Source organism: Salvia splendens, chromosome 17 (genome assembly GCF_004379255.2).
Source record: "Salvia splendens isolate huo1 chromosome 17, SspV2, whole genome shotgun sequence".
Classification (NCBI taxonomy): domain Eukaryota; kingdom Viridiplantae; phylum Streptophyta; class Magnoliopsida; order Lamiales; family Lamiaceae; genus Salvia; species Salvia splendens.
Window position 1 is genome coordinate 195,351 of NC_056048.1, and position 13,898 is coordinate 209,248.

At 42.0% G+C, this 13,898-nt stretch overlaps 1 protein-coding gene across 1 annotated transcript; it reads left to right on the forward strand.

Moving 5' to 3' along the window:
• The first annotated feature begins 12,792 nt into the window (after positions 1–12,792).
• LOC121773757 (ethylene-responsive transcription factor 12-like) lies at positions 12,793–13,614 on the forward strand. The gene has a single exon (XM_042170677.1). It carries the CDS (start codon positions 13,001–13,003, stop codon positions 13,433–13,435), a length of 435 nt encoding a protein of 144 aa, XP_042026611.1. The 5' UTR covers positions 12,793–13,000; the 3' UTR covers positions 13,436–13,614.
• Positions 13,615–13,898: the final 284 nt, after the last annotated feature.

Consider the following 13,898-nt stretch of genomic DNA (forward strand, 5'->3'; position numbering starts at 1 on the left):
CTGCAGGGAATGCTTGGCTGAAATGGAGCGCGAAGCGGCGGAGCAGGCCCAGGCTGTGCAGATCTCACGTCCGATTCGACGTCGGACGTTTGTCCGCCGCGAGCACGACGTAGCTAACCAACGTCTGTTCGCAGACTATTTTGACGAGCAACCACTGTGGGGCCCGACGGTCTTTCACCGCCGTTTTAGAATGCAGCAATATTTTTTTCTTAGCATTGTCCAAACGTTGGAGGCACATGATGAATACTTCCAGTATCGGGAAAATGACATCTGTAGACATGGACTTACGCCGTTGTAGAAGTGCACGGTTGTGCTCCGGCAGTTGGCCAACGGCACCACGGCGGACATGTTCGACGAGTACCTTCATGTCGAAGAGACAACTGGCCGCGAGTGCCTGAAGAATTTTTGTAGGAGAGTTGTGTAGGCTTATAGCAACACCTATTTGTGAAAGCCGACTGCTTAGGATTGTCAGGCCCTGATGAAGATGCACGAGACGGCGCACGGCTTTCCTGGAATACTAGGGAGCATCGATTGTATGCACTGGGAGTGGAAGAATTGCCCGACGGCATGGAGAGACCAATTTACCAGTGGATACAAGGGCAGCCACCCGATGATGATCCTCGAAGCCGTCGCTGACCATCGGCTCTAGATCTGGCATACCTACTTCGGTGTAGCGGGGTCGAACAACGACATCAACGTCCTCAACTCATCCAACCTCTTCACCGAGCAATGCAATGGCAACGGCCCGACCATCGACTTCACTGCCAACGCACGCCAATATCATATATGGTACTACTTGGCCGATGGAATATACCCGAGGTGGCATGTTTTTTTGAAGACGATCAGCTGCCTAATGGGTGAGAAGAGAGTTTTATTCGCCGATGTCATGTATGTGTGCATCATCTTGCATAACATGATAGTCGAACACGAAGGTGGAAGAGTCACCGATTGGGGCGATGATGAAGGTGGATCTAGCTCCAGCACGGCGGCCCCGCCCCACGTTCGAGTATTACCTATTGGCTTCAATGAGGTTCTATCTAGACAGGCCTCAATGCGCAACCAACAAGACCATGCTCAACTCATGAACGACATGATTGAAGAAGTTTGGGACCGTAACCGCCGTTGAAAATATGTAGTTTTTTATTTCGTAGTGTAATGTTTGAATTTTAATGAAATGAAGTTTTTTTCTATTTTTGTAGTGTTTTAAATATTCAAATAAATAAAATCCTTAGGGCGGACTATAGGGCATCTCACTGCAGATAGAAGGTAGGAGGATGAAATGTTGATGTGGCGGAGCATAGGGCGCCCTATAGGGCGGACTATAGGGCGCCCCATTGTGGATGCCCTTAGAGAATCCGCAGCGGTGATTGGACACCGCCTGCTCGCGGCTGCGCTCTTGCCGCTGGCGCGGCGCTGCTCGATGCACCGATCACGTTCGTGCCAGCGAGCAGCTGATGTGGCGCGTTCTGATTGGCCAACGGCATTTCCGTTGGAAATTCATTTTTTAAATAAAAAATAATACCAAAAATTTTAAAAAAAAATTAGATTCCCAAAAATATGGACGTTTTCTGGATTTTTTTGATTTTTGATTTTTTTATTCCCAAAATCATCTATAAATACACACATTTATCATCCATTTTTCACATCAAATCATCTCACATTCATCTCTCATTCATATTTTTTCATACAACTTATCTACATCTTCCTCTCTCACTCAAACCCTCTCAAATGGATTTCACCTATCTCATTGCGGAAGCAGAGCGCGAATAAAAAGAATACTATGAATAATATCGTGCCGCCTAGGAAGCCTATGTCACAGCAAATACCCCCGCCCCTCCTCCTCGACCAACTAGATAAACTCGCCGCTACATCCATCGTGACCGGGAAGGAGCCAACGAAAGGCTCGTTGCCGACTATTTTTCCGACCAGCCGCGGTTTCCGGAAGATTACTTTCGGCACCGTTTTCGCATCTCAAAACGCTTGTTTATGCGTATTGTCAACCATTATCCGCCCGTGTTGAATACTTTCAAACAAGTACATACGCAACCGGTCGACAAAGTCTCTCGGCGTTGCATAAGTGTACTTCTGCCATCCGACAACTTGCTACTGGGAAAACGACTGACCTCTTCGACGAGTATTTGCATGTCGGTGAGTCAACTGGAATCTTTTACCTTAAAAATTTTTGCGACGACGTTCGTTCAGGTTTTGGTGAGGAATTCCTTCGGGCACCCACCACCGATGATTGCCAACGGTTGCTTCGTCTTCACGAAACAGTTCATGGTTTTCCCGGTATGCTTGGCAGCATTGACTGCATGTATTGGAGGTGGAAGAATTGCCCGACTGCTTCGAGGGGGTAACACTTAAGCGGCCACAAAGGCGGCGGCCCAACACTTATCCTTGAAGCGGTCACCGACTACCGGCTATGGATTTGGCATGCATATTTTGGTATTGCCGGATCCAACAACGATTTGAACGTGCTCTATTCTTCACCACTCTTTAATGAAGTTTTGAATGGTGTAGCACCGGAGATCGACTTTACCGTCAACAGAAATGCATACCACATGGGTTACTATCTCGCCGATGGTATCTACCCAAGGTGGTCGAATTTCGTGAAGACGCTCAGCAACCCGCAAGACCCGAGACGGGTTCTTTTTGTGCAGCGTCAAGAGTCTACCCGGAAAGACGACAAAAGAGCTTATGGGGTCCTTCAAGCCCGATTCAAAATTGTGAAGGCCCCGTCTCGGCTATGGTACATGAAAAATATCGCTGACATCAAGTACACGTGTATTATAATGCACAACATGATTATACCTGACGAAGGACCGATGACGGCTAGGTTTTACGACGAGGATGAAGCCGGAAGCTCAACCGCGAGGTCTCCCCCACGCCGAGGTGTGCATACGACGGTGGGCGAGAGGATCGGAACAAGGAACACAATGCGCGATACCCGAGCCCACATTGAGCTACAAAAAGACCTAATCAAACACATTTGGGCGAAATTCGGCCACGAGTAGTGGGTTTTTTTAATCTTCTGAATTTAATTATCTAATTTTTAATTTTTAGGATTTTAATTATGCAATTTTTAATTTTTTTGTAATTTGTAACGTTGGCAAGAGCACGGATGTGGATACTCTTAGGCCATCTGCAACGTTGTCTTATATCTGTCTCTTAACTGTCTCATCCATTAACTATTCATGGGCCCCACTGTACTTTTCACTCCATCTCTTAACTAAGAGACAGAACCTGCAACCCCCCATCTCTTATCCGTCCCTTAACCATCTCTTAACTTACTATTCATTCAATTTCATTTTTTATTTTTTTTCCAACAAATTCAATTAATAAAAAACACACTTCATTAAATAAAATAAATATACAAATTAAAATTCTTAAAAAAATACATAATTAAATTCGTGGCAAAATAAATAAAAAAACATAATTTAAAATATAATTTTATAGAAATTAAAAAAACTACACCCCCGGCGAATCATCTCCCGAAGGCGGTGGCGGTGCACTCAAGCTACCTGGAGGCGGAATACCAATTTGTCTAGCCATATAATCAATTCAGGCAAGATGGGCTTGGTATTGTAGAGGCGCCATGCGGGAAGTGTCCGCCATCGTGGCGGTCAAGTACATGGACAATAGGGTGTTCTAGCCAGAGCCCGAGCCCGAGCCCGCCTGGCTTGATTTGCCTCGGCACTTCCTCCCTCTAACCGCCTTCGTCGCCTTGGTCCTTTGCGGCCGACAGCATACACGGGAGGACCCCCGGCATCGTCTGCCGTGCCCTCAACCTCCTTCGAGGCAGCCTCTTGTGCGGCGCTGCCTGAACCCCCCCCACTAGACGAGTATTGGCCACCCGCCGTGTGCTTCGTGCGCTTCGAGGTCGAGCTCGAGCTGGACCGCACACCTTCGGCCCACCTTTCCTCGTCTTTGACGGCCTCCTAGACATCGACATGTCTGAATTCTTTGTTGGTGTCGTCGAAGTAGACTCGCAAAGCCGATCTTAGAATGTCGGCTCTCGTGGCTCCGCTTTAGTAATGAGCCGCTTCGTTCTTGTAGATGCCGCAGAATTTTTTTACCTCCTTGTCGACTCGGTCAAAGTGAGCGCAGAGCATCTTCAATGTTCGGCGGCGGGACACTCTTGGCTTGATCTCGTTGTAGGCCTCGGTGACCTTTTCCCAGAAGCACTTTCGGTATTGTTGATTCTCGACGATGGGATCGTACGAGACGCTGATCCAGGCGTTGCACACCGCCATCGTGTCCTTGCGGCTGTTTGGATGTCGGCCTACATTCTCATCTTCCTCGGCCGCCTCTGCATCTTCCTCCACGGCGTCGAATGCCCTGGAGCTTCCACCGCCTCGTCCTTCTTCTGGATTGGGTTCATCCGGATAATCCTTCCGAATTTGGGATAATCCCTGCGAATACCTCGGGGCGGAGGGATGAGCGTATGCATCCAGATTAAAATGGAGTGTTTGGTACCCCCGGCGTCGACGAGCCCTAGGTGCCCCGCGTAGAAGTCACCGCCGTCTCGTCTGGCGGGACGAGATACGAGTCACCCGTAAGACGCGTTGGGGGTTGCCTTAGAGCATCTGTAACGCCATGGGCCGGGCCGCAAATCGTGAGTCCCGGCCCGTCCCATGCATTACACGGAAGGGCGGCACGGCTGAGGCCCGTCCCGGGGCCGCGTTCCCGGCCTGGGGAGCGTCCCGAGTCCCGGCCCGGGACGGGGTTACACGGTGACGGGCCGCATGTCCCGCGTCCCGGCCCAGCGTTACACGCTCTTCGGGCCGGGCCGCAAATCCAAAATTTTTTTTATTCGATGTCTATAAACACGAGCGTGCGTTCCATCCATTTCAATCCTGCGTTCCATTTCAATACTCTATTATACCATTTGTTTCGGCGCCAATGGATTGGTTCAACGGCGATCAACGTTAGATGGAGGAGTTCGTTAACTCGAACAATTGGTACATACCGTCGTCGCAACCATCGCAGACACAACCTAGTCCGGGAGTGGGTAGCAACGTCGACATTACATCGCCGGTCAACACCGAAGAGTTCGAGCTCAGTGAGATGGAGCCCGCTCAAGAGCGGGGAAAGGAGAAGGTTGGGGAAGAGGATGGGCCGAATAAGTACACTCCGCACGAGACATTGTGGCTTGCGAGGAACTACATCGACGTCGCCGAGGATCCTATCATCGGCAACTAGCAGACCGGCAAGGCTTTTTGGGAGCGGATTGCGCAGAAATATAACGCTGGCCGTCCGGAAGGGTCGATCGAGCGTAGCTACGTGAAGCTGCGCAAGCATTGGGGCCGGGTCCAGGCGGATATGAGCAAGTGGAACGGAAAGTGGGCCAACGTAGTCCGTATGTGGCCGAGCGGGCACATCGAGGCGGACCTCGTCGAGAAGGCGAAGGATGCGTTCTTCACTGACGGGAAGAAGACCTTCAAGTACTTCGAAGTTTGGAAGCTCGTCGAGAAGAGCCCGAAGTACACCAGCGGTGCCGAGCCGGCGGCAACAGGTGCGGCGAAGAGAACCAAAGTTTTCCGCCTCCGGAAACTACTCTTCGAGCGAAGGAGGTCCGGCGATCGACCTCAACGTGACGGATGACGATGTCTTCTGATCCTCTCCTAGCATTCAGAGCCGCCCGATAGAAACAAAGGCGGCCAAGAGGAAAGCAAAGGGGAAAGCAGCTGCGAGCAACTCCGCTATGGTGCCACCGCCGACCAATCCGTCTCTGGATAAGATGGCCGACACTTTGTCGGAGATGAATATTACATGGCGGATGAGCCAGCTGACGGAGTTGACATCGAGGGATACATCGAAGATGTCGGACGAGGAGATCGAGTTGCACCGTGAGATGATCGCTTACCTTCGCGCCCAAATGAAGAAGTAGTAGTCGTGGCCCGGGTTTCTGGTATTTCAAATTTGCTTCGTCTAGTAATGTAATGTTAATTTCTAATGAACAATGCATTTCCCGGTTTCAATTGTTCAACGAATTGCGTTTACGAGTTAAATAGGTTGGAGTTGTGAATAGTGTCTTTTATTAGTTGCGGCCCGGGCCGCAACCTGCAGGGTTACAGCAGTTAGGGCCTGGACCGCAACTGTAGAGGAATGATGACGTGGAGGGGACTTGGGGCCGGAAATGGGGAGGAGGTTATTGATGCTCTTAGAGACGCTACAAGGTAAAAATGTTTAAACTTTAATATGTAAAATTATAATAAGTGAAAGGGACGTATGAGGGCAGACGCGTCCATCAATCAAATACTTGAAAGAAGTCAAAATGCTCTCCACACCAAGGGCTGCCGTTTGATTCCAATTTCTATTATTTTCATCATATAAATATTTTAAAATTAACCACTCATTCTTTAATTAAAAACTCTGTAAAATTCAAATGAAAATGTTTTCAAATTTATAGTACAGCTGATTTTGACAGTATCATTAGAATGGAAATAATAAATATATTCAACAGAAATGTGTATATATACGGAATTATTCTGAAAAATGAAAAAATATTAGTAATAGAAATGAATAAGCTAGCGAGGTTGTGGCAGCGGTCAGTGTGTAGAGCATCAGTAGCAGTTGCACAACTCCCACACAACACTCAAACACACGTCATATTTTCAGACTGCTGTTTTGGATTTTACTTTGTCGTGGAAGTAAATTTATCACTGATTTTATCATTTTGGAGCTACACTGATTTATTTTAATAAGAGGAAATTAAAAAAAGTGTGGAGTCAAAAAAAGGGGCACGCAAAAGTAGGTTTTGATTTTAGATGGATGATGTGAGAAATAGGTAGCGTGTCTCCTTCAACTGGGACACCACATATTGCACCCCACCCCACGTGCCCACCTCACCCCTATCTACTCGCTTCCCTTTACTTTTAAAAGCGAGTATTTTTTCTCTCTGCCAGATAATTTGTATCGAACCATTTACATAAATGAAATATGGAATATATATTTTCCACCAAATATAAGAGGGATTGCATCTAAAATACTCCATCTTCTAAGAGAGATTTGCATTGTCTCAACTTTACACAACATAGAATTTAGTCAAGTTATATTTTACCTAAGTGGCGTACAACAAAATTATTTGACCTCATAAAACTAGGTAATGGTATTACTGGTTTAAGCATTAATTAATGGTCCCAAAATAGACTCCAATTCCGCCCAACCCGTACACTGCACTCTTCCAGTTTGGGGGCCACCACAACAAACCAAAAACTCTGTCACCCACCACTCTAGCCCAACAACAACGACCCAAAACCCACAAATCTCTTTCTTTTGCCAAAATATACATTTCAAATTCTTCATATTTAATTTCTAACTTAGATCTAGTTTGTATATTAAGTAGAAGAACCTTTGTGACTTGAGTATATTATATTCAATCGCTTGACGATTTAAGGATAGAATAAAATGAACGAGAAAAGTCAGTGAAATTTGAATTATATAATTATACGATATTTTTAGTTTTATAATAAAATATGAGTTTAATGATTTACTAGGGGGTGAGGTACTCCATATTTATATAAAATAAAAAGAAATAAAAATTTTAATTATAGAACTATTGAAATGGTGAAATGAGATTTTTTATATTGATTACTTTTTTGTTTCATACTTCCCTCGTCCCACAATAAGAGTCACATTTCACTTTTACCATAAATATTAAGTAGGTCTCACATTCTACTAACACGCTCCACTCATATTTTATTATAAAATCAATATAAAAAAGTGGACCTCATATTCCACTAACTTTTCCAATCTACTATTCTTTACTTATTATTTAAAACTCGTACTCACACCAAATATGATTCTTATTGTGGGATGGAGGTAGTATACTTCAATCAGCAGCTCATCCAAGATTTTTTATTCGGAGTGCGACATTTACTTCGATATAGAGAAAATTTCATCGCTCATTTTCCTTTCATTTTGTTAGTTGTGAATGTAAAAATATAAATATAATAATTATATAATGAATAAAACACCTTCAACGTAAATCTTTTTTAAAATAAAAAAAAAACTAAGTAAACGATTGATACTCCTTGTACTACACTGCATCCGCCAGTAACTTTAATGACTGAATAATAACTCTAGCTCGATGACTTTTTAATGAAATGACTCTTTAAATATAGAATAAGTTTTACAAATCGGTCCATTTTTTCGTCAATACTCTCGGCGTTAAACCAATGGCAAAGAGTAGTTGGCATCCCTGCTCTGTTAGCACCAGACCATGCTGCTGCCAAGGCACCAACAAATGGGTCAATAATTTTGTCCGCTCTCATAATTTCAGTTCTTTATCGACATTTGCAGTTAAATAAACTATTGTCATCATCGAATTGTTAAGATCGAAAATCTGCATATTAATTTAATATTGTCCGCTTTGGGTTAAACTCACCAAGACTATATCGGGTACATAGTCAGACATGTTAAAACATTACTGGCCCAATTCGAACATGGGTTCACTTTGAATCAAGTTTGTGGCACGAATTTGTTTTTAGATCACCTAAGATACGTTGAACTAATTGGAGTTGGACTACACTTATCTATAGTTTCCAACTTTCCTTACTTATCCGATGTGGGATAAGTTTGTAACCCAACACGAATACAACACATCCAATCTCGGTTCGGCCTTTGATAGGGTTTAGGATAAATTTGAATCAAATCTCTCGTAGTTTGAACAAAAAAAACTTAAAACCCATAATTTAAACAACAATAATTATTATAATTATATACTCAATGTACGTTGCAAAAGGTAAACCCAAATCTACGTCATACATAAATACTTTCTCCGTTCCATAAAAGTAATGCCATTTTCCTTTTTTTCAAGTCTCATAAAATTATCTCATTTCTATTTATGAAAACTCATCTCAAACTCATTACCCATACATCACTTTATCTATAATTTACACAATAATAATACAGGTATAAGTATCCATTAACACTATTTTAATTATTATTATTTTTTATCTCTATTACTTTACTATTTATACATTAATTTTCGTATGGTCTAAAATGTTTGGGACGGATGGAATATTTAATTAAGTCGAAAAAGTCGTGGAATAAGGGCGAATTAGTATACAATTAATCCAATTTCTTTAAAAAAAAAAGATAAAAGGTGGAGGCGCCGGTGCTGGGCAGCGCCGTACGAGGGGGGTGGTAGGGTAGGGCATACGTCAGCATGGGGACAAGAGATGTGTTTGGTCTGAGTCACATGACAAATGCCCACGACACGTCATATCAGGCGGCGGCTCCTTCTGCCTTCACCACCCCACGCACTGTTATTCACTATTTTTTTCTCTTCAAATTTATTCCCTGCGGTTTCATCAAATATCTTTACACACGGGATGGTTGCAATGTTTTGACCGGTCACCCACAGTAATAATTGCACCCACACTTACACAAGTAGTTGTCTTTTTGTTATTTTACTGTACCACTAATGTGGGCAATCATAATGATGCTGCCATATCTTACTATCATTTCATACTTTTCCCAAACTTATTTATACAGTACTCCCTTCCAACTAAGCCGATACTTACAAAATTTTTAGGTACTGGAGATTAAGCAATTAGTTTGAAAAAGTAGAATATATTAAAAAAATAAGAAAGTTTAAAAGAGAGTAAAGTAGGTGATGGAAAAAAAAATAAAAGTGAATGGATGTTTTGTTTCAGTCTAAAATAAATAAATAAATAAATAAATAAATAAATAAATAAATAAATAAATAAATAAATAAATACAAACGGCCAACATTTATAATTGACCAATTCTGCCGATTAGATTTTTGCATTAAATTCAGAAAATTGGATTTCGTTTTTAAAATAATACGTCACTACAAATTTAAAGCCATATAATGTGTTCAATGTAGATTATTTTTCATATATTACTACCTCCATTAAACAATACAAGTTTACTATAATTTGGGCATAAATTTTAAGAAATATAAAAAAAATTATTAAATAAGTGTAATATATATATATATATATATATATATAGGGGAGCGTTATTCTCCTTTTCACATCTTAGATCCTTTTTCCTTCTTAATATTACGCGTTAGATCTAAGGCATCAACGGATCAGATTGATTCTATAAAACTGGTTCCGTGTTGTATTATAGAAGGTGGTTGTATGCATTACAGGGTTATTATTGACATTTGACGGAAAAGTAACTGCCACATTTTGGTATCTGCGAATAATGCACCACATGGTCACGAGTAAAGCATATAATTGACTATATAATGCACAATATGTGAACTGCAATGCATACGAATAAGATGTACCATGTTATGATGTTTGGACACATGTTTCTTATTTCCTCTAAGGGTTTAATAAGCTTAGGGGCTAGGGTATAGTACGTAGACACGTATGTAATCTTCACATGGTAACGAGAAATGGATATAATTACCTTTTATAATGCACAATTTGTGAACTGCAATGCATACGAACAAGATGTGCTGTGTTATGATGTTTGACACACGTTTCTTGTTTCCCCTAAGGGTTTAATAAGCTTAGGGGCTAGGGTATAGTACGTACGCATTAATAACAAATTATAAAACGATACGAATAATTCACCAAATTGTCACGAGTAATGGATGTTATTAACTATATAATGCACAATATGTGAACTGCAATGCATACGAATAAGATGTACCATGTTATGATGTTTGACACACGTTTCTTGTTTCCCTAAGGGTTTAATAAGCTTATGGGCTAGGGTATAGTACGTAGACATTACTAACAAATTGTTGTTATTGGAATATACGTATGTGCATTATTTGGTTTAGGTAGTGCATTATGTAGCTGTTAATTGTCATTATCTCAGTATATTATGCATTATTAGAGGTATTGTGTATATGGGTTAATCAACGGATTGAAGATTACATACGTGCATTTAGTAATGTCTATGTACTATACCCTAGCCCCTAAGCTTATTAAACCCTTAGGGGAAACAAGAAACGTGTGTCAAACATCATAACATGGTACATCTTATTCGTATGCATTGCAGTTCACATATTGTGCATTATATAGTTAATAACATCCATTACTCGTGACAATTTGGTGAATTATTCGTATCGTTTTATAATTTGTTATTAATGCGTACGTACTATACCCTAGCCCCTAAGCTTATTAAACCCTTAGGGGAATCAGGAAACGTGTGTCAAACATAATAACACAGCACATCTTGTTCGTATGCATTGCAGTTCACAAATTGTGCATTATATAGTCAATTATATGCATTACTCGTTACCATATGAAGATTACATACATGTCTACGTACTATACCCTAGCCCCTAAGCTTATTAAACCCTCAGGGGAAACAAGAAACGTGTGTCAAACATCATAACACAGCACATCTTGTTCGTATGCATTGTAGTTCACATATTGTGCATTATATAGGCAATTATATGCATTACTCGTGACCATGTGGTGCATTATTCGTAGCAGTTTCCAGCCATTATTAGATTACTATTGTACCCTCATAATGCACAAAATAGGACAAATAATGCAACATGGGATTAATTACCCAATGTTGATCTGGACCGTTCATTCTGGTCTATTTTGATCGTGCAGGTCTAATGTTCACTCTGGTCCACTTTAACGTTGGATCTCTTCACTTCGATTATGAATCTCTTATCTCTTTTCTTGTCTATTTTATGGGTGGAAGTATGATGTTCATTAGACTCACTTTAATGATAGATCTCAAATCTTCTATTTTTTCTCATATCTATAAATATGGTTAACTGTCATTCTTTTACGTGAAATTTTCTCCCTACGCCGCCATTAGGAGTCCGATTTCTTGACGACACAAGTTTTAAAAATGTTATGAAAAATGAATGGAAAAAAAACTCAATGAGATATGAGTCTCACTTGTATGAATGGAAAATTTTTCTTTTATGCACGAGATTTAAGTAAATGATATTTATTGAGTTAAAGTAGATTGAATAAGGTATGAGAGCAGAAATAGTAGATGCGCTAAAGAGAGAATAAAGTAAGAAAGATGGACTAAGCAAGAGAGGAAAAATGTTTTACTATTTTTTGCTAAAATAGGAAATCAATAACTTGCAGTGGAAACTCAAATTTGAAAGTTGATCACTTATGGTTGTACATAATGAGTACTCTCTCCATTCCTTGTTAATAGAGGCATTTCTTTTCGGCACGGAGTTTAAGAATAGTGTGTTAAATGGATGGTGAAAAAAGTAAGAGAGAGTAAAGTAAGAGAGATGAAGAGAGAATAAAGTAAAAAGAAGAATGACTTTTTGCTAAAAATAGAAATGACTCAATTAACTTGGAACTTCCCAAAATAGAAAAATGACTCTATTAATTTGGAACGGAGGGAGTATTAATTTTAAATGAAATATAAGTATAATGAGTTAGTGTAATATGTGACATTATTACCATTTATAGTAAAAATGAGTCGGGACTCCTATCGATGGATAAACTAAATGAAAAAATAGACTATTATTTGGGGGAATGGATCCCCTGGCCCCTGCTGTGGAGGGGTGCACAACAGGGTACTGCTCCTCACACCCCTAATATTTTATATTAAAAATATATTTCTTTTAAATTTAATTAAATTAATAAAATATTAGAAGTGTGTGGAGCTGCATCCCTCCACGACACACAACAGGGATCTATTCCCATTATTTGGACGTAGTAATTGTTAATTTTGACTTGCGCTGTTAAAATGGGTTGTTAGTTAGTTTGATGATTTGATAGAAGTGAAATGGTGGAGCGCCACATCAGTAATGATAGTAAAAAAGTCGCACGGCAAGAAATGGTCCCGCGCCGCACACGATAACTCGCAATTGTTTATTTAAGCGGTTCGTGCCGTCCAGCCGACGATTACGGGAGACTGAGTGGGACCCCCAAAACACATTTACACACACAAACACGCACCACATAAAATAACTCTCCTCTCCTCTCCTCTCCTCTCCTCTCTTGCTTCCCACACCTCATAAACCCAGCAGTTGCGTCACTCACTTTCTCTCTCTACCTCTCCTCTCTTCTTCGCCATGGCTTCCACGCGCGAGGGACACTACAGAGGCGTCCGGAAGCGCCCGTGGGGCCGCTACGCCGCCGAAATCCGCGACCCGTGGAAGAAGACACGTGTCTGGCTAGGCACCTTCGACACCCCCGAGGAGGCCGCCCTCGCCTATGACGGCGCCGCTAGGTCCCTCCGCGGCGCCAAGGCCAAGACCAACTTCCCCTCGCCGCCCTCTTCCCGCCTCTCTCTGGATCTCAATCTCCCCTCTGATCACCACCGCTGGATCGCGCCCACCGGCCGCCTCATCATCAACGACCTCCTCCACACCGCCGCCGTTTCCTCCGCCAACGCCAATGCCGCCGCCGCCCCGCCTCCCGTTGGTGATGCTCCGGCCAAGTATTTCGGCATCGTGAGACGCGGCCTGCCCATTGACCTGAACGAGCCGCCGCCGCTGTGGCTGTAGACACAGACATGGTTCCTATTTTGGCGGCGCTAGTTAGCGTTTTCCTCGTGTTTTTTTTCCTCCGACAACTGAGATTTTTCTGAGCTTGGTCGTAGAATCATGATTATGTTCGGATTCGGATGAATTATCTCATTCGCCTGTGTATATTCTCCACCCTTAATTTGAATCTTTTTGAATCCTTGCATGTTGTTTTAGTTAAAGATGGACAATTAATTTAATTAAGTGGATTACAGTAATTGGTGGGCACCGCACGCGCCGACAAATGTGGGAATAATATTCACTGTGACGAGGCAAGCAAGCCGTGTGGGCATAAAATAAAATGAATTAATAATGGAGTTGTATGTAATAAGGGGAAATTTCTTTTCAGAGGATAAGTAGTAGTACAAGATTGAGAGGCATACGATTTATGTGAAAAAAACAGTATATTCATTGCGAATTTGCGGTTGGATTTCTTTGGACAGAT

Coding starts and splice junctions, on each gene's coding strand:
- LOC121773757 (XM_042170677.1), top strand. CDS start 13,001: ATGGCTTCCACGCGCGAGGGACACTACAGAGGCGTCCGGAAGCGCCCG.